The following is a 27243-nucleotide window of genomic DNA, read 5'->3' as shown; positions in this document are numbered from 1 at the left end:
ATACTAAACAGAATCAAAATGAAGGCGCAAATAGTGGAGATAACATTTTTTTTTTTTTAATTAAAGATTTTTCGTTCTAGTAAAAAAAATTTAATTATCTAACACATTCAGCAACAACTGTTTAATTTTTTTTTTTTTACAACAATCTGCAACAAATTTTCCTTTGGGTTTCTTCGATGTTGAGCACAATTTTTTAATCCAATGCAGTGAAAAACAGGCGACTGGTGAGACTCAGAAAACACATACAAAAAAGGATTTGGAGCAGAGCTATCGGATTTTGCAGTGTTACATGAATTTAATACCAATTTTGACATTTTTTTTTTTTCTCCAATGAAAATCTAATGACATGAGACTTTGGTGAGTTGGCATGGAATGACCTCTATGCATCAAGTATATTTCCATGAAGCTCTGAAAATCATGATTTGAACGGACCTCCCACCCTCCCACTCTGTTACCTTGATGGTGGGAACAAAAGCAGTAGTGACGTAAGAACAAAGGCGGGAAGGCATGGTGAGCTTGGCAACGTCTTTTTCCTCCTTCACTGCTGTGGCGATGCCCTGCTGGCAGAGAAGCTGCAGGCTGGCAACACGGTGCTCCACTCGCACCACGTAGAGGGCCGGGCCGCATGCCAAGAACAGACGGGAGTCCCGGTGACCCCAACACAGCGTAGTGATGGGACGCTGCCGGGTGCACACATACATGGGGAGAAGATGGTTTCGTCACATTTATTACATCCTGCACTGATAGAAGTAATTATCAAATATTTTTATTAAAGCATTTTCTATAAACATTTTATATTAGTAACTTTACTTTGTTAGTTCATGTTAGTCTATTTCTTTACTTATAATTAACCCATTTAGGCCTAAAACGCCTGGAAAAAATGCCTGTAAAACCTCTGGGCGATTTTAAAAAAAGCCCCTAAACCCTGAAGTTTTTCTGGATATTCAACAGAAGTGTCTACGCTTCCTACTAATAGATTTTTCAGCCTCTGTCTGTTGTGTCATCACTGTCTTTGTCTAGCTGCACTATATGTTATTTAAAACACACACACTGTAACTACTGAAACAAATTCCAATATGTTTTTTTTTTTTACATAAATGGCAATAAAAGTACCTTGAACCTTGAACCTTGAGATAGAAATGAAATTCAAAAAGTATTTGAGAGCTTATACCCGTTATATCTGAGCTCCCTCTGCGATAGTTGTCTTCCCACATGTATTCTGATGCATTTCATTGGCCAAGAGACCGAAAATAGGTGGAAAAAAACTACAAATACTACAAAACGACGTATCCGCTTTCCCTGCTTTAATGGTAGAATAATGCAACAGTGCCCCGGTTTTAATGGTAGAAATGCGGTAATGCTTTCCTGGCTTAAATGGGTTAATGTATTTTTGCTATTTTTTTCCCCAGGTAGTTACATTTTTGGTCTTAAATATAAATTAAAATAAAGTCCAATCATTGAATAAGGTAAATTAAAAAAAATAAAACTCAGTACTGAGACTCAGGCTACTCATTAACCAGGTTTAGGTTGATCACCTGTGCTGGTGTGTCCAGTGTGTAGATATGGTCGCCCCGAACGTTGTAGAACTTAACAATGGCGTTTCTGGTGGGGGGAGGACAGGAGGGGTCAGGGGAGAGGACGGTCCTCTCCATCCCCGCCACTGCAAGGAGGTCCCCCTGCGAACACCACTGGACCACCACATCTAGAAGAAAAGCCACAGGAGATAGATCACTGGTTATTTAACGTGTATATATAAACAGGTGAGTGAGTGACAGAGGCGTGCATCACATCCACACACCTTTGAGAGCGGTGCGGATGAGGGTGGGAGAGAGGTCGTCGTAGTTGTTCATCAGGCTGATGTCTCCGGAGGTGAAGCTGACTGTCAGCAGGGGTTTCTGGCTGTGCACTGGGAAGACACAGAGAACAACACAAACATCTTAAAACAGGCCCTGTGACAGCATGACAATGAGCTGTATATTTTCTATTAAGGGAGGAGGACTTAAGTAAAAAAGTGAAATAAAATGATATTAGTACATGTAAATATTAAGTGATATTAAGATGATATTGAATACAACATTACTTTATAATATGAAGTCTTAAATATGCAAGACTTTGAATAGAAATGTTAAGAACTTTTAAATACATTTCTAACAAAATCAATTTGAAAAGGTTTATTCACTGAAAACAAAATATAAAAGCTGAAAGAAAACAACATTGTAGTTACTGCACTGTGTTTCTGCATTACTCTTAGAACCTTTTACAGCAAAACCAGAGTGCAGTAACTACATTTTTGGGGTCAAAGTGTAGAGTAAATAATGTGGTGAGAGTTAAGCTAGTATCTCTTTATGAGGGTCTCTAGAGGGACTATGTAGCTATTTGTATGACAAAGTGTGATTAAATAATGTAACCCTGAGTGATCTATATGATGTTATATGTATAATCAATATGCTGCAGAGATTTAACTGAAAGGTGGAGAAGTACTGGAAGAGAGGAGAAGTAGAATAAGGCCTAGATAAGAATGTTAAGTTTGTGCCAGAAAAACACCTGTGATCTTTCACCAGAGATGTTCATTAGAGTGCTGGTAAGAATAAGAGAGAAGCAAGAATAAGAATAAGAAGCAAGGTTGCCCAGCTGGGCAAGAAGCAGCATTAGCTAGGACTAAATAAGAAAGACTCTCAGTAAGAAATGAAAGATAGAAAAAGCTGTGTATAACAGACAGAGATGAGTGAGAAGTAAGAATATGGAAAAACTCTGTGGGAACTAACGGATCATTTTAAATCATAGTAAATAAAGCATAGAAAGGCCCTATGAGAACCAATGCGGGATTTTAAATCATGGTAATAGTTTCAACCCCTAAACATATTGATGTCTCTCTGCCAGGGGATGAGGTAATGCCACCTGCACCTAGGGGGGCGGATTTGGAGCAGCCCCTAGGAGGAGAAATCTAAAGAATTAACAAATTTTATTGGAGGAAAGGTCATAATAAATATTAATGATGGGATGGACAGATGTGTGTGATTTCTCTATAATAACTCATGTAAGTGTCATTCGAGTTAGAGAGCTTATGGACTGCACCTTGTGTGTATTATATTTGTTCTCTCCACTTTTTATCGATAATAAAGTGTGTCACAAGATCTTGGACTCCTGCTTGAAGATTTTTGAGACTTGTTAGAGAGTTTTTTTGGAGCTGTTTTCCAACGGGGCTTTTGATTTATTGTTAAAGATAAGAGAAGTAATTTTTTCCAATTGGACTCCTTTAAAAACTAATTTATGAGCTATTTGACCTACAACTTGGACCAATAAATGACACGACAAAAGGTCAAATAAATAGTCATATAACTTTCCTACCTATAACCCATTTGTCTGGCCAGTTAAAAAACGTAAAAAACACCAACTTTAAAGCAGTTTTTCTCAGTTTTACTCTTTGCGTAGTTACTGCAGTTAGACTTTGTAGTGCGGTATTGAACTACAAAATATGTCATCAATTCTTTTTCACGATACAAAAGACATTTTTCCTCTGGTAGTCTGCAGGTAAGTATAGAAACTAGGGTTGTCAAAAGTATCGATACTCAAAAAAGTATCGATACTAAAACGTTTATCCGGATACAATACTCATTTTCAAAAGTATCGAGATCAACACAAACATCTTAAAACAGGCCCTGTGACAGCATGACAATGAGCTGTATATTTTCTATTAAGGGAGGAGGACTGGTGCTAAGAGAATAAACACCTTTAGGGAATGTTCATTCTTAGGGAAGGCATTCTGATGAATGCATGTTTGCTATTTTGATATCTACTTGTACAAAAAAGGCACTGATTACTTCCTGAAGCTCCCAGAATATGATAGTGGTTAAATATAGTAAATTGCATTAATGTTTTTCTTGGGGTTTAAGTTTAAATTGCAAAACATAGAGAGTAGGTAACATTAGTTCTTCCAGCCACGATCTAGCCTGCATGGAATAAAGGAAGGGCTGAATCGATTAGTCAATGAATCGATGAGTCAAAAGACAGAAAATCAGTCAGCAGCCATTTTAATAATGGATTCTTTTCTCAAGCAAAATTGCCAAACATGGCCCAGTTCCAGTTTCTCGATCGTGAGGATTTGCTCCTGTTCTTTGTCTTTAGTGATAGAGCATCTACACAAAACGAGCAATATGATGGCATCACCTCTGGGTTTATAAACGGTGATGGGTTTATTCCTGACATTTAACAGAGGATGAGATGATTAATATGCATTTTCAGAGTGGACCATAAAAAACTGCTGGCGAGCTTATTTGTGAGGTTGTGTGTGTTTACTGTGGAGGTAGTTAGGGGCTGTTATGAGAGGTGCAAGGACAGTTCCACATCCTTGGCAGCTCTTATTTATTTTCAGTGAGTTTCCACTGTGTCCTATTCATGAGAATACACTATTTCACCAACACACGTTCTCACTGCTGCATTAATAGCTGCAAACAAGTGGCATTCTCAGTCAAACTGCTATAAATAAAACACTTTCAGACAGCCACCCATACATTTTCCATTAAAACATCCTTGAGCCTGTCCGCTCACATACCCTGCAGTGACCCAAATACTAACAAATGAAATATCCACCTCTGCGTTTGACTTTCAGTAAAACAGTTACTCCTTCCCATTAGTAATCAGTTCACAATGGGTTTTGCATTAAATGAGATATATGATGCTGCTGTAAATGCAGTGTGTTGTGCAGTGCAGTGATAATGGGTCATCATCATATATCATGATAGAGAGATCTGGCAGGCGGAGGAAGAGGCGGCCGGGTGTCTCAGTCAGGTTGTCGACTTGAGAGATAATTTCTATCGGGGCCAATCAATTACTATTGACTGGTTTAATTAGTGAGTTAGAGCATAATCAGTGTTCCAGCTAAGGCAAGCACTTTTTCAGCTTTACCACTTGGCCCACGGTGAAGGGAGGGAAAAAAATAGTAGAGCAGGAGGAGGACAGACCCTCACCAATACAGCCTTAGCAACTGGGACTAATTAAGCTCAAGAGAAAAAGGAGGCAAAAAGACAAAACAGGAACCAATAAAAATGAGGCCGTTACATGGGCTGGTGTACACAGGGAGAGCAGCGAGAGGCTGGACAAGCACATGTGTGTGATTGCACACATCTTAGATACACACCATACATCTATGTATTGACATCAGAGGGTGACCTCACCAGTACAGCTGCAAGATTTGGAAAAAATATCTAATTGTGATTATTTTTGACCGATAATGCAATTGCGATATGATTTAAGAGACTAGAGGGAACAATAATTTTATTTTTGCATCATTCTCATTAAGAAAAAAAAAAAATATAATATATATAGGTAAGGCAAGACAAGGCAAGTTTATTTATATACCACATTTCAGCCACAAGGCAGTTTGAAGTGCTTTACAAAAGACATCAAAAGCATCATGACTAAGGACAGGAAAACAAATTTTAAAAAAGGACATTTAAATTTCAATTAACACAAAACCCTAAAAATCAAAGGGAGAAAAACCCAGAAAAAGAGCAAAAACAGAAGGTAAAATATAATAAGTGATATATATATATATATATATATAAATAAATAAAGAGTAAACGTTACAGTGCTTATATATATCATATTTATCTAAATATTATAAAATAAATTAAAAAAATATTAAAATTATGGTGTGAAAATGGTGACATTTTTTGTGCACGTCCAAACAAAGATTATTTTTAATAATTCTGTAGAATACGATTTGCAGGTCGGGACATCTTTCAGCACCGCAATACTTATTTCAGATGATAGAAATAATGAAAAATTGCTGACGAGAATAAGGAGTATCGGTAAAACCCTAACAATATGCATCTATCTCTAGGTGGAAGTGTTTCAGAGTTTAGTCCTATTTTTCTTCTTCTCTCTCTTCTCTTTTGAGAAAAAAAGACTTAATTCTTATGATAGCTTGCTGTGTAACCATCACACTAAAGTATGAGGGCCATATCGCTGACATTGCAGGTAAACATGTCTTAGGGGAGTCTTGTCAGCTTTGGTTAAACTGGTGATGTTTTGGTTCCACTACTGTACAAACAGCTAGTCTTGCACTTCCCTTTAGAGGTTTTCAATTTGGAGGCTGCAATTGTCCCATTGAGTATACGGTGTGTCACACACGTAGAGGGTAGTGACGCACAACCTTACACTGTGACATCTGCTGCTGTTATGACAACAGCTACTGCAGCATTAAAAAGCAAACAGGAGGTCCAGTGGCAACGTCAGCGCAATGTCAGGAGAGCTCCGTTTCACCCAGCTCCTCCTCCACCTTCTGCCCTTCATCTTTCACCGCAGCCCCCACCTCCTCCACCACCACCACCTATTTGGTCACACTCTTTTGTTTTAATGCGTCACGCCCCTCCCGTCTTCACAACTGGCAGAGAAGTGGAAAATAGTTTAATAGTCCCCTTTTCACTTCTGAAACTTCATTAAATGGCTTTAACTGCCTGTGAGATCAGCATCACAGATGACTTATCCTTCTAACTAGAAGCTTCAAGTAATACCTTTTAAGACTGAGGGATAAATCAATACAGCACTGTGTCCTGGTATTTTGTGTTTTAATATACAGATGCCAATATAAATATGTTATTATATAAACTATTCACATTAGAAAATAACTTTTGGGTCCAACTAGGTGTTGCAGAGTATTTTTTTACAACTTGCATTGTTGGACATAATATACTCAAACGAACTGCTTAAAGCAGGTGCTACTGTGTAAGAAGTAAACAGGTAAAAACAATTAGGAACACTCACTTCTCTCATGACTCAACCCATGATGTGCCTGCAGCACAGCTGAGGACCCAGATTTTGACCCTACAGGCTGCCCTAACTATGCCAAACTGGGCAATTTGGTACAAAGCAGTGGAAAAAAGTAATACATCGCTATATATGTTATCACAATATTCAGCATATCGCAAATATCCTATTGTGTGTGATGTGATAGTATCGTATCACAAGGCCTCCCCTAATACCTCTTTTACTTTATCCCAAAAGTATACTCAAGCCAAAACAAATTTTAAAAAATCCTCAGGCAAAATGGCATGATATAAATAAACACAGCAACACTGCATAAAAGGTTGCTCTGGGTACAAAAACAAAATCCAAACATAGAGTGCACAGTCTGTGACAACTTGCCATAATTATCACACTACTGCATGAGGCTGGTCACAAAAGTAGTTCCATGACATTGACAACATTTTAAAAAAGAAACTTGGAGGTGTGACTGCTCCTTGATCTGCCACGGCATTTATTAGATGAATAAACGTGAGGCTGCAGCGAGTATACAGGATCCAGATCAGACTATACTACCCCATGTGCTGCTTAACAGGGCAAAGCAGGTAGCTCCAGACAACAACAGTGTAGACCACACAGAAGCATGCAGCTGAACATGTTTTGTGATCTGACCCATTACTTTTCATGATTAGATATCTTATTTGCACCTCATTCATGTATAAAATGACCGTTATGTTAGGCCAGAGGTGTCAAACTCTGGCCCGCGGGCCAAATTTGGCCCGCAGTATAATTATATTTGGCCCGCGAGGAAATACCAAATGACAACCAGAGCTGGCCCGCCGGTATTATACAGCGCAAACAAAACTACAAATCCCAGAATGCTCTGCTCGTGTTTTGGCTTGAACACAGTAGATCAATATGCAGAAAACTGAGCAACAATTAAAGTTGTCTTTATGCACTTTTTCTTGCTATAGTCCAACGCATGGGCTTGAATGGTTGCACATTCATTGAAGGATATATATTATTAGTCATTTGGTTTATTATTGTTATTTTTATTCTCACATTCATATTTAGCCTGTGGAATAAGATTACTGTTAAATTGAAATTTAAAGAAGGCCGCATATAAAATAAAGGGACATACGATTTTTATTTAAATTTTATTTAAGAAATGAATGCCATTGATGTGTTTGTTTGTTTTATTTGATATTAAATTTTGCATGTTTGTAATATTAAGTTATATCAAGCTTTGCTTGTTCCATTTCGTTTGAACTTGTTTAGGTCAATTTTTTCAATAAATATCAATGTTGGCCACGACTTTGTCCAAGTTTTACATTTTGGCCCACTGTGTATTTGAGTTTGACACCCCTGTGTTAGGCTAATGACATGACAGAAAACCCAGGCACAGTTTATGTTCACCTGTTCACCCATTTTCAAGTCTAAAATATTAATGAGCAGACCAGGGGGACTGAGGCTACTTAATGACAATATAGTGCAGACCAACCAGCAATAACTTGTCTCCCTACTCGGTGCCCCCAGTTGGAAATCTTTGCCCTTCCCCTTGGACTAAGAGCATGAGGAGTAATTGATGGAACAGTAAAAGATGGAGCTAAAAGGTGGGAGGAGTTTGAAGCCAACAGATGGTCCTACATCTGCTTTCTTCGGCACGGAGGTACCTACCCTATAAAACAGCTGGACTACTCTACCCCTGCTATACACTAAATCTATATCACGACCCCTGCTTTACACTAAATCTATATCGCTCTCCACTTGTACAGCAGATTATACGCTTACATCATGTCCATCTACACTGGACACTTCAGTCCCATTTGTCAGTCATGCGTGATGAAGCCATGCAGAGCCATTTGTTCAAATAAAACCCAGAGCAGCTCACCTTGTGGTGGGGAGTAGTCGTCAGAGTCTGTGTCACTCTCACTGCTGTCCTCCACCAGGAAACTGGGATAGTTCCAGGACATGCTGACGATGCCATCCGACTCATGCAGCAGAATGTGGGCCAGCATGCGCCCATGGCAGTCCATCACTATCACCTGTCCATCTGCAGTACCAAACAGCACCTAGGGAGAAAAAGTAAAGGGTTATTTGGCAGAAGAAAAAAATTACAACCATTTTTTTAAAAAAAGTGCTCCAGTCAGGATTCTTTGGGCCCAAGACAGATTGTTGGAGGAAATATTGGCCGTTACTGATCACTGATCCAGGGCTTTATTTGAAGCCTTGTTTTTTTTTATCATGTAGCAAAATGTGTACATAGGTATACAATGCAGGATTTTCCTTGAAAAAAAGTCAAAGTTAAATATTGTGTTTATTAACAGTAAGCGACAATTTCTGCATTGCATGCCTTTAACTACTCTTAACAACACTGCATATTAAGTATTAAAAAATAATAAGATGAGATGAAAGAGTGCCATCTAGTGCAAGTCTATTCAAGAGAGGGCAGATATTTCTATGGCTGATATTTCACACACTCACTTGAACAATCTAGATTGAAAAATATAGTATTGTCCCTTTCACATTTAACTTGGACACAAAGACAGAAAGACAAGGGCACAAAGAGAGGCACAATGATAAATAGACAAGGAGATGACAGACAAAGAGCAAAGAAAGCCAAGAAAAATGTATATCGCAAAGAAAACAACTTGCAGAAACAGACAGAAAGGAGATGAAGGTGATAAACAAAGACACAGACACATACACAGACTGAAAGTTCAATGATGTCCAACCTGAGTTGACAATTTAACAGCATGGAAGCAAAAACGCAGAGAAACAAAACCACAACAATTCAAGACAGAGGACAGTGGCTGTCACTCACAGATGATCTCCCTCAGGGCCTGTCTCTGCTTTTTGAATGACAAGTCCACATACTAAAAGTGGCAAATGACAACCTAAAACTTCCATGTCTATTAGAATTCAAAGGTTGGCATAGTGCTAGGTTGAACCTTTGTACCTGCCACGATGCTAGGATTTGATGTGTGTGTGTGCATTCGTGTTACCTGCTGGTCATCAGGAGTCCAGATCCCACAGGTAATCTGGCTCTCCAGGTTGATCTCGGAGGACCAGTGTCTCTGCCCGCTGACTGATCCCACCAGCACAAAGCCATCCCGGTAGGATATAAGAGCCTGGGTGCCATCGTGGGACCAGGTGAAGTCACTCACCTACAGGTGGGACCAGACACATTAGATCAGGATAAAATGATGATAAAGACATGCTAAGTTGATTATTGAAAATAAAATGTATTACCTTATCCAACAAATACAACCTTTTTATACAACTAAAACTACAACCTGACAGATATATCTGTTGACTGATATTGTTGGCCGATATTGGCTTATTAAAGACATTTAAGTAGTGGTGTGTATGCTGTGCGATATGTTTAAAGAATTACTATATCGACCACCATATTTGCAGTGACCAGATTGCTACTCAAAAAAGATGCCACTAGTATGATGAGATCCCGTTTATATTTTTTTTACGTGCACAAATGACATGTCCAGTTTCCGTATATCAATTAACTGAGTTTATTGTAACATTTCCAAACAAAGGTATACTTCCTTCTTAAACAAATAAAGTTATATTTCCAACTTATACATCACATTTTTGCAGTCAAAAAACTGTGTGCCTCTCGGGCATCTCACAACAATCAGTCATACACCGGTGTCTTATATTAACTCATGACATCAGAACTCATAATGAGCGCTCTTCTCCACCCAGTGGTAGGAGGCGCAAACAAACAAACAAACAAATAAACAATCAAAGCAAAATGGCTCTTACAATATTGGTTATCCTCCAATCAGCATCGGTCCCAAAAACGCATATCAGTTGGCTCTACATAAAAATGCTCTGATGTCATTTGAAAGGCAACTTTTTAATTAAAAACTGAAACATTATTTGATATAAGATAAAGAAAAGATTAATTGACAGTTATTTTGATAATGGGATTGACTTCTGGTGAAAAAGAGCAGAGCCACTATTTAAAACTGTTAGTTATTAAATCATAAAAAATAGCAGAAAAAAAAGCTGAAAGCAGCATGGCTAATTAGGCACAGAGTCTCTGCTGATCATAAACATAGTGATTGTGAATTAACCGGCATCGCTAACTGTGCACAGAGTGTCCGGTGCTTGTTGTAAACAAACAGAGATCGCTAAGTGAACACCTCCTGCAGCAGCAGTACATACAAACTGTACTGATACAAAGCTAACTGTAGCTAACTGTAGCTAACTGCCGCTAACGGCGGCTCTTCTTAACAAGCCGGCCTCCGGCTCGTTAGCGGCTCCTTAAGAAGAGTAAGAAGGAGTCGCTGGATTTGTCTCCAGTCGCTTTCTTAAAAAATAGTCGCTAAGGGGGTCTGAAAAGTCACTTAATTTACCAACAAAGTGGTGTGGTGGTGTTATTATCGATTATTCGAATATTAATTGATGAGTACCCCACGGTTATCAAATAGTACTTTTGCCTGAAATGCACCTCCCTAGTTTTTACTGAGAGAGGCTATTGTTTAAACTGTCATCTATTAACTATATTGATCACAAAAGATAGGATCTCATCAGACTCAGTTAATGACAGTGATTGATGGATCAGGCCTACCCCTTGCCGGTTGCCTGGCAGTTTTTATTAAAATCAGCACGTGCAACGAAGGGGAGTTCTTTTTTCATTTGGGAATGTGCCATAATAAAGTATTATCTTTACTCTCCATACAGGTTCATATGTGTATTTCCCTCCTTTTTCTGTTTAAATGTTTGTTGTTGCCGGTATTATTGTTCTATATTGTGCTTCTTCTTGCTATAAATACACCCTATTAAATTTTCATGATAATACTTTTATCTCTATACGTGCTTTTTATATAATGTGTCATTCCAACAAGTAGAATAAAAACGCTTTTGATTACTGATTTACGCCACGTCCCTTTTGTGTGTCATGTATTTTACCTGGGCTCCACGGTCATTGACCAGCTCCACGGACCAGCGGCCCTCATACTGGATCCAAACAAAGATCCCTCCATCTGTATCACAGGTCGCCAGTTTTTGGAAGGGCTCATTCCACCGCACCAAGACCACCTTAAAAGCATAAGACAAAAAAAAGATTAAAATCTTGTCCTGTGTTCCTTAGACAGCCAGTTTTTCAACCAATTCAGGATTGGGTTGTGTATAGTAAGGCAGGCAAAGAGTAAAGCAGCTTTACCTCCTTAACTACAACAGATAATATGAGATGATAAACAGCACAGAGCCTTGTCAGAGTGCCCTTGATCAAAACTCTGAACTCTTGCCTGCACACTCATGAGTCTCTCTAAATTGGGGCGTCAGCTGAAAATCCAGAAAGTAAAATCCAAGTTCCCACATTTCATGGAGCTAAATTTAGCATCGAACCAGATGAAAATGTATCACAAAGTGGGTTAACCTCATTTTGAAAAAGTTGCAAAGGAGCTGCTAATATCCTGAATATTACAGACAAAGAGATTCATGCACAGGTTATGTTTCTATTTTATGGAAAGCATTTAGTTTCTCTAAATATGAATTTCATAATTAAAGTTAAATCTGATCTATGACAGAAAGTGGACAGTTTGAAATGCAAATAAAGTGCACTGATATATGAAGGTCAGTAGATATGCAGATGGACAATCATTAGCCAAAGGAAGAAGATGTTGATCACTGACAGACAGCAGTGGAGATCAAAGTGTTGATCAGTGACCAGTGTCACCGTTGATCAGTGTCACCCATCTCAAAGGCACATTATACACATTCTAATCTCCATCCAGCCCCCTCCTCTCCCTGTGTGTCTATCTGTCTGGTCTTCTGTAGCGTGACTCAGCCTATTCCCAGAGGAATAATCCTAAGCAGGGAGCAGCTCCGCTCTCACTGAGTGAAGCACGTGGGCTGTACACGCTCAAACACACAACACAGGGCAGGTTTTAGTGGGGCTTACGCTCTCTGAGTGCAAGTCCAACAGATCAGTGGCTGCGAGTTGGATAAGCCAACCTGTCTTGCTCTTTTCCCCCCCTCTAAAAAGCACCATCCCCCTACTCACCCCTGCAACAAACACACAGTCAAGGTCCAGTCAAACAGGTGTTATCAACTAAATGCTTACACAACAAATTTATATTTCTGATATTACCAAAAAGTTACCAAAAAGTAAGGAAAACCAACGTAAACAAACAGCTTTATTCTCAGTCAACATCAATATTGCATTGCTTAAGCTTCAGAGAAAATAAATTAATGAGTGAGGCCATTTTTTTTTAAAGTAGTGTCAACTAAAGCTTCCTATCCAGCCTGTATAATATTAAGAATTTCATAAAATGTTGCAATAAACATCACAGTCCTCTAGGGGTGGGAGATATGGCCAAAAAGCAAACAGCAAAACATGCAAACCAAAACAACTGAATACTGTATTAATATTTGTTGCTTTAAAGCTATTCAATTGCTGTTACATTCAGAGCCAGAACCAGACAACACAGCATATTTTAGTTACCATACAAATGTTGTGGAGAAATACAAGACAACAATCAGGGTAATGAGTGGGGGAAATAAAACAACCCCTCTGCACCAGGCTGGAGTTGGTCTCATAACGGCTAGTTTGTGGGGAAAGAAATCACAGGTAGCCTTGGTCCAGGTCCTGTGGTAACACCATAATAAAATTTTGAAGTGGTAAAATAAAGGGTTCCCCAACAGTTCCCTATGAGTCACCTTATTGTGCCTAGTTAAATATGTCTGAGGTGATAATAGCAAGGGTTATCCCAGGTGAACTTAAAATGATGTCTCTCACACAAACATGTTTATATGACTACACCATGTTCAGCCCTCCAGGGTAGTGAGTGAACAGGAGGATTCATTGCTCTCCTGGCCCTGCTCCCTCAGCAGTGGTGTCCTGTGAGGCAGATCTACAGTGTTTTCCCTCCAACTCCCAGTGGGATATTTCCTAATTTTGCTCTATAGGTGTGTCTCAGGTGGCAAACCTCAGTTAAGGGGACACAATGAGACCTGGCCTGCCCCTGAGGTCTCTGTCATTCTGACTGAGTTGACCAAATTCACAGACCATTACAAAAGGCCTGCCATCTGTCCTTCAGCAACAGCAGTGACCTGATGCAGCAGTGCTCAGTGGGCGCAAAGCTGACAAGCTTCCACTGTAGTATTGTCATAGATAACAAATTTCCATGCTCAAGTATCTCACTGGAGGAATGGAAATCCGTCTTGTTACTCTGCTCGTGCACTGTCTGCAACCTCTGGTGAGCAAAATGGATTTTCCGGATGGTATTATACAACCTAATTGAGCTCCAGTGTAGACATGAAGCTTTAGATTATGTAGAAGCTCGAGTTTGCATAATACTAACATCATTCATACACTGTACAATAACTAACAAAGAAGGGCCAAAATAAAAACAAAAAAAAGAAGAAATTAGCATAAGGTTTACACGTGCATTATCTTGCATGTGTGCACACTCATATGCAGCCTCAGAGGTGAGAATAATCTGTGTGTGTGTGTGTGTGTGTGTGTGTGTGTGTGTGTGTGTGTGTGTGTGTGTGTGTGTGTGTGTGTGTGTGTGTGTGTAAATTTAGCTCAGCATGGAGATTAGTGTGAGCTGGTCAGGCATCCCGCGACGGGGACAGCTGAGCACCTCGCTGTGACGCAGCGATCTGGGAGATCAGACGTCACATGGAGACAGACAGGATAAGAGTGAGAAGCCACCGGACAGCGAGGGGCCGGAGGGATCACGGGCAGAAAAGGCACATGCACAATGCAAACACATGCCGACTTGAAAATCCCCATTGATTATCATGCATTGCACAGTCAAAGACAAGTACAGACACAAACAATCAGTCTTTTCTCACTATGAAACTGTAAAATAAGGCCCTACGCCTCAAACTATGGCGCTCTATGCGACCTTAGTTTTGGCGGGAGTTGAGGAGTAAGCCAAGAGATGTACTATAAAGAGTGATAAAGTCTACCTAGGGAGGAGGTTGGGTAAAAAAATGCAGCACGACTGAAAAATCCTAAAGCCACGTGCTTAGAAGCTGGACAAAAGCCAATAACTAATAATAGAAGAAGAGACTACATGTTTCCAATTGCTTTAACTCTGCCCTTTTGCCCGTGCACAGCCATTGACAACTTCTCCTTGGGAAGTTGGCTCCATCTTCACTCCTGCAGTGCCTTGCTGTTGTCATTGCAGCTCTGGCCTCTTGCTGGGATTTGGAGACTGGGAGCGGAGCTGACCCAAGCAACTTAACTGAGAAGACCAAATCAAATCAAAGGACAGCTTTGGGTTGCATTGGAGTCAGCAGAAGTGAAAGGACACTGTGACAGTGCAGTGTCACAGTGGTGCGGTCGTGAGCACACATGGGTCCATGGCAACACTGATCCCTGGCACGCAGGACCTTTATTTCTTTTGCAACAGGGTTATGAATGAGCAGGCTAAACTTGTAGTATAGGATCTTAAGTTTTCACATTTTGCTCACATCTTTACATGCACATATTAACATTACACACTGCAAACCGAAGAGCACTTACTTTAACCCATTGAGGCCTAAAACGCCTGTGAAACCTCTGGGCAATTTTAAAATAAGCCCCTAAAACCTGAAGTTTTTCTGGAAATTCAACAGAAGTGTCAACGCTTCTACTAAATAATAGATTTTTCAGCCTCTGTAGCAGATAGAAATGAAATTCAAAAGTATTTGAGAGCTTATACAAATACTACAAAACAACATATCCGCTTTCCAGGCTTCAATGGGTTAAGCAAAGCAAGTGTTTATATCCTTAAATAGAATTACAAAATAACATCTATAAAGAAAAAATGTAGCTCAGTTCAGTTTTTATTCTCCCTCATGGGAAATTTGGAATGCAGCATAGTAATAACGAACGGATTAAAAAAGACGCATTAAAACATTCTGAAGTTAAAAAAAATAAGATAGAAAAATAACATGAAATAGCTTTTATAAAAATGTTACCGGCTGTATGTGAAGCGGCTGGGACTTCTCAACTAATGAGAGAAGAATCATTGGAAAGTCAAAACCACCTGATGGACATAATATCGGATACAGTGCAAGCGAGAAAGAGAGACTCTCCCTCCTCTTTCCCTTCCACCCTCTCTCTGATTCTGGGTCTGACATGATATTAAATCAGCCGCAAAACTCAATTAAAGAGAAGCGCTGCGCTGTGCTGATAAACGCAAGGAAGCTCGAATGGACCAAGTAGAACCGGAGTGATATGCAGCGTGACAAAAAAAGGGCAAGAAGACTGGACCTTAGGGGGACGTGGAATCTGAAATGTTTACGAGTAGAGCAAGCATGATAAAACCTCAATCGATATCAATATCTGATAATGGCATTTACATTGGTTATTATTGGGTGTGATGCAAGGCTCAAGGGAAGTAGCTGCGGGCTATCTGTGTACTGTGGGTGTGAGCAAGGTCGACACACTGACTTGTTTTATGCAGTTAAATGCTTGAAAATCTTGTAATTCCTTATGTGATGAATGCAGATCATTTGGGTAGATTTCCTCCCTGCAGTACTGGTCTTTGACAGTTGAGTGCATGGCTGATACGGTATCGATTCAATGTACAAGAGATTGACAAAATTATATTTATATGCAGTTTACTGTATGTCCCTGTACACTGCTCACATGGTAGTCACTAATGCTGCGAGGATGTTACAGACACTAAATTAGCTCTTTATATGGAATTTATAGAAACTGAAGTATGTTTTCCCAGGCTGCTCCAAAGAAGTAATGCAATAGGACATTTTGCATCATGAGTCATGACGTGCATAAATATATCTGTAGCATCACACGCTACAGAATACTAACTTGTCTTAAGTTTGTCATGTTGTACTGAATAGTACTTAAATTCCATTTCTTAGGTGTGTTTCTGGACTGTGTTCATTTATCAAAAATAAGAAAAAGGTTGAACTAAATCAAACTGATGAGTGGAGAACTAAGTCAGCTTGTGCTAGGCAAATACTGAACCAGATGAAAGCAGTACACAAAAAGATACCATAAAAAATCTGGTTTTTAATCTGGTTTTCTGTTTTTAAAAACAGCTGTTTGCTGTGTATCTTGGAATAAAGTAGTTTTAAAGTCCTGCAAATAGCAACTGTAAAACAAAGTGAACCCAAGTGTGGAAATGTGTCCTTCTAATCCCAGACTACAAACGCCGCTCATAACAAAAAGGACCTGCACCGTACAAGCCCCGCTGTCCCTTTTGGAAAATCTCTAGCGAGCCGACAAGTACACCTGGCTCCGAGGAAGCAGCGGAGCCCGAGTGTTATGCAACATGTCCTCTCCAAGGATGGATTAGCACACTAAAGCCATTACCGCTAAGCACATTTGGTGAGACCATTTTAATGCAGTGAATGGGTCATGTACCCTTCAATCGCAAGCAAGGCTTCTTATGTCAAGAGGCGAGAAGAAAGTGTTTTAAAGGAAGACATGCAAAGGCAGGACAGTGACCAACACAGGGGAGCAGATCATGAGAGAAGGGAGAGCTGTGGTGCAGAGAAAGGAACTAATGAGACAATGTAAGACCAAGGAACACAGAGAAGTGTTTAGACACAGGTTGGATGGACGCTGAGTTGAGTGACATTACGGAAAACACTGGAAATACAGCCCAGCCCATTAAAAGTGATGACTTTACTCCAACTTTCCTCTGCTTGTATAGTAGGGAAAATGATGCTGCATTCTGCCCGTCCTGCAATCTTTTATTATGACCCCCATTAAGTCGGAACAGACGAGTTAGTTGCACTGCAACACAGAAGTCATCTAGCATCTTCTTCCTCCTCCTCTTAAAAGAACTCTGTAGTTCCCAGATCAGTGCTGGTTCTTGCACAGACCATCTACCAGAGATATAAACTGATTTATTTATGAGGATTCGCCAGGAAACAACTTTTAACGCATGAAAACGTCACACAGCACAAGTGAAAATGAAAGGCTGAGGAGGAAAACATAGTCGTGGGGTTCCTCTAAGAGAGTAAATCATTCCCTCTGATCTGTCATGATAAGCAGTATTAGTAGAAGACTGTACAGACACCATGAAGTTTAAAAGTTCTTCAAAGGACAACACAGCGCAAAGAAGCTGCACTTTTAGCTGAACCTAGGTGGTGAAGTGGTAAACATGAGCTGGTGCCCTGGGGTCACCGGTCTCTTTTGGATTAGGGCCTTAGACACTTTCTGTCTCAGCGAAGAGCCTGGATATGCCCCCAAAGGGAAAATCAGCAGGTGGGACTCCATCCTTTGGGCAACGATCCACCCACTAAACTCATGGGAATGGAAGCGAGGTGTGTGTGAATGCATGTTGTATATGCACCATGAGAGAACAAGTGTTTCCTCAGTCACACAAAACTTCTCATACATCACTAAAAACGGGGCAGATTCAGTCACAGCAATTTATAAACACAATGACATTGTGCTGAGGACTTTAAAAGGATGCATATTTTTAGCAAGTGACAACATCCCCCCTTGAGATTGTCTCTTAATGTTCTACTTTCTCTCACAAAGAAAAAACTGAGCTGCACTGTACTTTCTACTTGCAAGCAACTACGTCTTAGTGAAGCAAAGATGCACCTAGGGGCCAATCATGTTGAAGCCATAAGGAACTTTTAATCTTCATTATAAACACCATTATATTAAGATTTTTTTTCTTATGAATATTGAAATAATGAGTCAAAGTAAGAAACACCGACAACACATAAATCTACAATAGAACATTAATGGAGCAGAGGATATTTTCACAAAAAATAAAAGTACTTCCTCCACATAGTAAAGCATGTATGTACCGTAAGACAAATAGCACAGCTAGCAGTTGACGGGATTCTGACAGACAATTTGCCCAAACTCTGTGTTGCGGCCAACATTTCCTTGTCAACATGCTGACAGTCATTGTCAAGCCTGTCTCGGATGTTCAGCTCTCCTGGAGAATGAATGGACTCCTAGTGACTATCTGCTCAGTCTGTTCAGCATCTGAGTGCACTGTAATGGAATAAAAAAGCACTGGATTGTCAAAAGAGGCGTTGATCTATTCTGATGCACGTCCCAGAGGGATTAAGCTGCAGCATCAGAAGTATAGTCACATAGAAAGACGTGAAACTTATTGCTTTCATCTATTTTCAAATTTTATTTTAAATGTGGAGTGCAACTGACACGCCTGCTGCTCGAGGTCAGTGGCTCTGTTTACACAATGATATAAAAATAGCATCAGGACATTCGAGGCCAAATTTCCTTTCAATACAACTTTTTTTTATTAATTTTTTTATTCTATTTGTCTGGTCGATTTATTTTTAGTCTTAAAATAACTGTTACTCAAACAGCCATAATGTGAAAAAGTCTATTTCAGAACATAATACTGCTAGAGTCAGTCCAGTCCACAATCACAATCAATCACACTGGCTGACAACAAAAATGCTATGTTAAGTAAATCCATGTCAAGGCTAGTATATATATATCCTTTATTTAACCAGGTAAAAGTCTCGTTGAGACTAAAAAGAATCTCTTTTCCAAGAGAGATCTGGCCAAGAAAGCAGCATAAAAAGAGACAAATTACAACATTTAAACACAGTTATCATAAGAATTAAATATGAATAGAGCCATCACAACAACACTGAAGAAGCCTCAGTAGGGACTTATAAGGAGCAGTCACACCGACCAGGGGAAATTATTTCTTTGTCCTTCAGAATCGATTTAAATGCACCTATTGTGATCAACTCAGACAATTTCAATTCCTTTTGCAAATTGTTCCATGATAAAGGGGCGGCGTAACTAAAAGCTTTCTGACCAAACTCAGTTCTCACTCTTGGCACCAGCATCTGTACAGTATTGAGAGGGTAGACCATGTTTAGTTTTGTTTCCACACATGTATGCACACAGGTAAGAGGGAAGAAGCCCAAGAATAGATTTATAGATAAAAACTAACCAGTGAGACTGGTTCGTTGAGTGCTTAAACGATTAGTTGATCAACAGAAAACTAATCAGCAACTATGTCGATAACTGATAACTCGCTTGAGTGGATTTTTCCACTCAAGCGAGTAAAAATGTGAAACATTCTCTAGTTCCAGCATCTCCAATTTGCTGCTTTTATCCTTTTTTTCATCATTGCAAACTAAATATTTGTGGGGACTGGACTGCTGGTCGGATAAAAAAAAAAAAATATGAGGATGCCACATAGTGAACGTTTTGATGGGTACAAATGGGATTGGATATATAAGAGCACTTAAACCACACTTGACACTGATCAATAAGCAGACAAATAGACCAGCATATCAAATATTTAAGTAAAAGAATTAATAGTCGACACAATGTTTAATTTTAAAAGCGAACATATCATGAAAAACATACTTTTTAAGTGCTTGTGTACATATACTTGGTATCTGGAGTTGTCTACCAACCCACAAACTGTGAAATAAGACACCAGTCAGTTTGTTGTGGTGTTCGGAAAATATACAATCCACCAAGCCATTTGGATTAGACTCCCCCACTATGTCACATGCAGGCTCTTTAAAAATACACTGCGCCTACATTGGAGAATCTCCACCCACAGCTTTAGAACTACCTTTAAAAAGTTGCACCAAATTTTTCTCGCAAACCAATCGGAGCTGACTGGACATCTGAAGGGGGGCTTACAGAGGCAGGCGCAAACAAATTTATACTCTGGGATAAAGAATTTAACATTTTGTTTTATGTCATTGTGTACTGCTAAGTTGATATGTCAATAACTATAGTATGCTGAAATGACTGTGTATTATGGGTCTGAGTATTTCTGCTAAGCAACCAAGCTCCATGAAAAACACAAAGCATTGAATACAAAGTAGTTTTTTCCTGACACCCACAGTGAAAAGATGGCTGTGGGAGACGGAACAAAAGGAACATGGCACCACACACCTTGCACCCTTTGAAGCTGTTACCTTGTAATTATCTCTCAGCCTGGCTGAAGGGGAATTAAACACAGAGGAGGACAAACCCTCATCAGAGATGCACTACAGGCCTTGAACTGGCAAAACCTTTTCATTATCTGAAGAAGATCATGAGAGCTTTCAGGATAGGTGCTAGAGCAGGACAGCAGCTGAGCTTCACCACAACTCACGATGCTTTTAACCAAAGTATCTTGTAGTGCCACGAGTGCAAACCTTTATCACAGGGCGACTCAAGTGTAACTCAAACTCGTTATCCAGGGAGAGGCAGTGCAACACTCTGCAGGAATAAAGTCTATACCCGCCTGCCCTCTTCTTAACAGATGTCTGACAGCTTAAAATCCGCCCCGTACTTTACTACATTGCCTGTATTGGTCCGAGTCCAAAAGACACATCCTTTCAGACATTAGAATGATCACAGGACACTCTGGTCTATACATCAACAGGAATAATGGCCAAACTTAAGGATGCTGGCATGAGTATTGATCTTGGCAGGACTTGACTCCTAAAGGATGAGTTCATGTTGCATTTTTTTCCTGTGTAGTCATTCATAACCTGACTTGAGCTAATTTACGTGAAAGGACACTCGTCACAGACGACAACAAGTGTTCAATGACAATGCTGACGTTTAAAGGACAGGACTGTCAGGGGACGTGGCAGCTGAGCGTGCAGCTTTTGAAGACAAGGAAAGGTTACGCAAATGCATTGACATAGCTCTTTAAAAACTAAATGTTAAAAATGAAATAATGTCAGTTTGAGGAGAGTTTTTGCGTGTTCTAAAATATATTTGAATACCTAGACAGGACTTTTGATATTGGAGTGTGTACTGCAAACAGCAATCTCTCCTCTCCTCATCAGAGCTGGGATGGAAAATGACGTGGGTGAGTGAACAGATCTGTCATAACTTGACAAAATTCATTAGGCAGTGTGATTTCCATCACTGTCAGAAACCCCAAATTATGCATAGGGCGGACGAGTGATGGATTTCACATTTCCCAAAGCATTTATTTATTGCTTAATATCAAATCTGGAAGTGTGTGTGAGTGGAACTGGAGAGGATATTACTACTGCCATTACTAGTGCTGGGATGAAGTCAGAAGGCAGTGGGGAAATGTGCATTTTTCTCCCAGTTGGATGTGTGTTAAATTTATGAAAAGCATCTTGGTATATGCAGAAAATGACACAAATATTTACATAAACAGCATTACAGTAAGTCAGAGGCACAAGGCGGCTGTGGCTCAGTTGGTCGCCTACTGATCGGGAGGTTGGTGGTTCGATCCCTGAACGTGGCAGCCTACATGTCGAAGTAAGATACTGAACCCCAAATTGCTCCCGATGCTGCGTTCATCGATGTGAGAATTAATTCCCAATGGTGGCAGGTGGCACCAGTATGAATGTGTGTGTGAATGGGTGAATGAGCGTAGTGTGTAGTGTAAAGCACTTTGGATAAAAGCGCTATGTAAGTGCACTCCATTTAACATTTAAAAGGCCTAAAAGCAATAAAGTTCCGAGATTAAATGAAGAGGAGCTGTTCAAAGGGTTTTAATTTTGATGGAAAGATGTTCCATCAAACACCAATATCACACAACTTCCATCACAGTACCAATGATAACTATAAACATAAATGCACATGTGAAGCAAGTTGGTAAATAACTGTTATAGCATGTAGGTTTAACCTCCTCATCACTGCATGCATCAAAACAATAAAAAGGACAAATTTCAGTACTTGGACCACATTCAAGTGGGCAGAGTTAAACGACATTTCTGCTGCGCTTCAGTCACTCTCTGTAGGGATTCATCCACTCTCCCCTCAGCTGCCTTATGGAATGCTGACACAGCACCTTGCTCCATCTGACCACCAGCTACACCCACGAAAAGGAGAAAATGCAACCTGTGTGCAATCTCTACTCGTGCCAGCACTGCTATGTACAGACGGGAATATTCATGTACATGGCGGGCAATAGGCTTCGACATTACTCAACTGATCTTTCCAATGACAAAATAAATGGCCTCAGTGCACTCGTGGTGGGAAACTTTGGAGGATATAACCACAGTGAGATAAAGAGCCAGAGGGTGGAGTGTTAGGACTATGATCTACCGCAGGGGTGGCAAACCGTGAGCCACTGAGGGTATGAAGGTCTTGCTTCCAACTAGGGCTGGGCGATATATCGATATAAAAGATATATCGATATATTTTTAAATGGGATATGGATTCAGCCTATGCCTTTTCGGTCCAAATGTCAATTATCAATTTTCTTCCTCTGTTTACTTGTTTACTTTGATCAATGTTTTTTTCTGGTTTGTTACTTCTCTTTTAATGACCTGTATTGACTGAAATAAACAGAAAAAAAATAATTACACCATATCGCATATATCAATATAGTTCATAGTTCAGTATTTTTTGTCTTTTATATATAAATGATGCATCTTACTAGGGTTTGTCATATTTAGTTATTTTGTAATGTTTGTTATTCTTTTCTCATATAAATATATTTATTTCAGAACAAGATTGGCCTATTTCATTTCAGGCTATGTTCATTTAAGATATTTTTTTTATTTAAATGTGCACTTTATGGATTTTTTAAAAGTACTCCTGTTGTTATACAGTATTTATGTCCACTTAAATAAACGAGTTTAATAAAACTACTTGTGACATGACATATGTGACTTTGACTAAACATTTGCTCTCACTTTACCATAAAAATTTTGGGATATATATCGTATATCGATATTCAGCCTAAATATATCGGGATATGACTTTTGGTCCATATCGCCCAGCCCTACTTCACACTACAGGAGTTGATTTCAGTGAATCTTCCCTCATTCTAGTTAACCCCCTGAACTCCACCATCCAACTCTGTGCTCCTCAGCACAACTGTAAATCCATCACTGACTTAAGTCATGTGGCAACATTTCAGTGACACTTAATAATTTCCAATATTGATAACATTTGTGGGAAAAATATTTTTTGCCAAATAAATTATCAGAGTCCAACGTTTTTTTTTTCTATTTTAACTATTGATGGCATTATAACTCTGTCACACAGCGCAAAAGACATTTTCCAGTTCTCTCTCCCTCTTGCCGTGATTGTGTTGTTTCCATAGGAGGTGCAGGACTTGTGAGGAGCAAAAAAAAAAAAAAAAAAAACACCCTGAAACCACCTGCTGGAGAAAGACTTGAAACTCTCAGTGTGTCATGTTACAGGGTCGAACACCCTTCAACGACAATGAACCATCTTTGTGCAAGACAAGATACAAGCTGCCAAACACCTGCCCTATGTCAGAGACTAGCAGCTTCAAGGACATTGTTCTACACCTGACCATGCAGCTGGGAAAAGGAAAAAGTGACAGAAAATCTGCTATGGCTATACTCTTCAATTATATTTCTGTGTGAACCCAGTATGCCACTCTCAATAAAAGGATAATAGTTTGCATTTGTCATTTGCATTCCTCTGCCGGGGTGAATAGGATGAAGGAGGTTTGAGCAACCTATCTAAGCTATCAACTTATGAATTAATGTAGAAAAACTGACATTGTATTTCTTCACAGTATAGAAAACAATTTCAATAAGAAGGAGGTAGATGTGTAAAGTAACTGATTATAAATTATCTATCATTGGATTGTTGAGTAGCATTTAAATAGAGCAAGATTGCTACATCAATTGGCTGATATGGGTCATCATAGACATATTGGTATCTATCGATATTGGTGTATAGGTTCTGAGATGAAAATGTTTTTTTAACAGAACATATAATGCAGAAAATTTTGCTTAAGGTGATTTAGAGATGGTGTCATCATCACATTGTTTGCCCAGAAAAAAAAAATATTAACTTCCCTCTGTCAGCTTAGGATTGCTGAAACAAAACAGTGACTGGGCAGAAAAGTGTGGCTTTACTTCTCAAATGATGGTGATGTAATCATATATGTACTACATTGCATGCACAAAATATAAGTTAAAATGTTCATTAATAAAGTTATTTATTACCTGAACCCTTGTATAGTCATGTTAATGCAAAATCGATGCACAACCCACACAATAAAAAGGCAACAAACAAGTGCAAGTATTTATATTAAAGTAAATATCGTTATTGCTACTTTTACAATTATTTTTTAATCAACTTTTGTATTTTTTTTTCTCCTTCCCCTATCCTTTACGACACAAATATTAGTATTATTAATTGAATAGAAATAGCCTGATGTGTATTTTTCCTATGAAAATCCTCTTACCTCGCTGTTGTGTCCTCTGAGGTTGAAGTTGACTCTCTGCGGGGTGGGTCGGTCACGTCTGCAGTGGCTGGACGTGAACGTGACCCCGACGACTCCTCGACCGTTCCCGGTAGCGAGCCAGCCCTCTTCGTAGTATCGCTTCCTGCAGACCGGCTTCTCCTTCTCGCTCTTGGGCACCCGGCCCTTCCAGGACAGGCACAGGATGTTGGAGTCGCTGCAGAGGACCGGGCCATGTTCCACGGCGGCGAACATCCCTGCAGCTCTCTACACCCCCTTGGTTGAAAATAAAAATACCCAGGGGGAGGTTGGGGGTCCTTCGGAGGGTCAGTACCGTTATGATCGCCTCTCCTCCGCTGAGGTTACTGGTTCGGTGTCGGGTGTGAGACAGCGACAACGGTGCATAGTCCTTGCGCTTTCCCTCGGCTATCCCGGTGATTTGCAATACTGATTAAAAGGTGATCAGTAAACACTTCCCAAAAAAGTACAAATGAGGTCACAAAACTGTGGTTTAGCGATGCTGGATTGAAGATATCATATATAGCCGGATGGCCTGCATACACAACAAAAGGCACTCATTCAAGTCATTGTGATGTGTTTGATCAGCTGCCTTGTTGATGAGGTTTCAGTGACAAGGCAACAGATGAGAGTACTGGTAAATTATTTAGAAATCCACTGTGGCAGATTTCAGACTCCTGTCAGCTGATGATCAAAAACAAACATCCACACACACACACAAAAAGCTTTATCTTGTAAACTCATCAACAGGCATCCGTTCCACTCAACGCGTCCCAGTGCTTCCAGTTGATGCAAGTAACGATCTGTCCAGTTCAGTGTGTCATTTCAGGGCTCCGTGTCCTCCTCATACGACCCCGGCCGTGTGTGAGAGGAGGAGCAGGGACTCCATCAGCTGTCAGCCCGCAGGAGAGCCGCTTCTCCCGGGAACGTCATCACGTCAGCCAGTCTGCCTTATCGACCCGCCTCGGGGATCCCATGGAGGACTGCTGATATAAAAACAATAATGCCATATCAGATATCATAATCACCCAGCCACCTATAAACAACAGTGTGTTATTAAAATGACGGGCTGAATCGTTAATGAAGCGGCCGCAGCACTCACCTGCCGTTAATTTAAATATTAATGCGCCAGCCTAAAATTACCCCATCACTTTAATTCGAGGTCTATCCTGCTCGGCGGAAGGATATTTAACTAATTTCTGAATAATTTAGAATTTTAGCTCCCGTTTTATTAGGCTGGCTACCAAAGCATCTGAATAAAAATGACACCCAACGGATAATATAATCGTGATTTGTATTAAAAATCTGTTGTCATAATGAGAAAATAGTCCCTCCACCTCAACTAATCATACAGGTGATGGTCCCTCATTTCACATGCAGTAAAAGGAAAATATGAACGGTTAATGTAATAAAGACCCGGTGATACTAACGGTCTAAGTGACACTCAGATCTTACTGGAGCCAAAATACACAAACAGCATCAGTGCTAGCTGCCTGCTAGCTGCAGCTAGCTACACCCCAGAGCTGTGTGGATCACAACAGCACGGATTAATGCCCTGCTTTAATGTCTCCTCTTTGAGCAGTAGCGTCAGCCTAAGCTAGCAGAGGTGCTGGGGAAAGCAGCTAGCTTATCCGCCGCTAACAGGCTACGGCTAGCCATTAGCCCACTGTTTACTCTGGGCAATTTGAAAAAATATCTATTAGCACGAAGCTACTTATAACACACATAGGGCCGTGGATAGCTGGATAAAGTGTGACAATAATATCGGAGCTGTCGTCAACAAAGCCGGAGAAACATGGATGTCCAGTGTGGCTCTTACCTCTGCTGCTCCTGTTGTCTGCTGCTGCTGTTCTTCCTCCGGGCTCTACTCTCACTCTCACTGCTCTCGCTCTTCTTCTTCTTCTTCTTCTTCTTCTTCTTCTTCTTCTTCTTATTTTAATTGGCGGCTGGCATCCAGCTTATAGGTGCATTGCCGCCACCTACCGGATTGGAGTGTGGATCATTAGATTAGCAGGAAATAAAAGAAAACAACAAACAAAACAAAAAGAACAAAAAAAAAAAAAAAAAGCACAACTGTAAATCGATTACTGACTTAAGTCATGCGGCAACATTTCAGTGACACTTAATAATTTCCAATATTGATACCATTTGTGGGAAAAATATTTTTTGCCAAATAAATTATTAGAGAAGTCCAGCATTTTTTTTTTCTATTTTAACTATTGATGGCATTATAACTCTGTCACACAGCGCAAAAGACATTTTCCAGTTCTCTCTCCCTCTTGCCGTGATTGTGTTGTTTCCATAGGAGGTGCAGGACTTGTGAGGAGCAAAAAAAAAAAAAAAAAAAAAAAAAAAAAACACCCTGAAA

The 27243-nt window shown here is 39.9% G+C and overlaps 1 protein-coding gene across 1 annotated transcript in view; it reads right to left on the bottom strand.

The window, feature by feature from the left end:
• Positions 1–26769, bottom strand: part of tulp4a (TUB like protein 4a) — a 40701-nt gene extending 13932 nt beyond the window's left edge. Inside the window, exons 1-8 of the mRNA XM_059356011.1 lie at positions 26695–26769; positions 24861–25861; positions 11680–11808; positions 9750–9911; positions 8636–8816; positions 1799–1906; positions 1536–1702; positions 456–680 (exon numbers count right to left, since the gene is read on the bottom strand). Coding sequence (XP_059211994.1) covers positions 456–680; positions 1536–1702; positions 1799–1906; positions 8636–8816; positions 9750–9911; positions 11680–11808; positions 24861–25112 — 1224 coding nt within the window. The 5' untranslated portion in view covers positions 25113–25861; positions 26695–26769. The remainder of the gene's footprint in view (positions 1–455; positions 681–1535; positions 1703–1798; positions 1907–8635; positions 8817–9749; positions 9912–11679; positions 11809–24860; positions 25862–26694) is intronic.
• Between the last annotated feature and the right edge of the window lie 474 nt (positions 26770–27243).

The sequence above is a fragment of the Centropristis striata genome, chromosome 18 (assembly GCF_030273125.1).
Source record: "Centropristis striata isolate RG_2023a ecotype Rhode Island chromosome 18, C.striata_1.0, whole genome shotgun sequence".
In the NCBI taxonomy this organism is placed as follows: domain Eukaryota; kingdom Metazoa; phylum Chordata; class Actinopteri; order Perciformes; family Serranidae; genus Centropristis; species Centropristis striata.
Note: the sequence above shows the minus strand (reverse complement) of the source record. Positions and strands in the feature narration are given on the sequence as shown.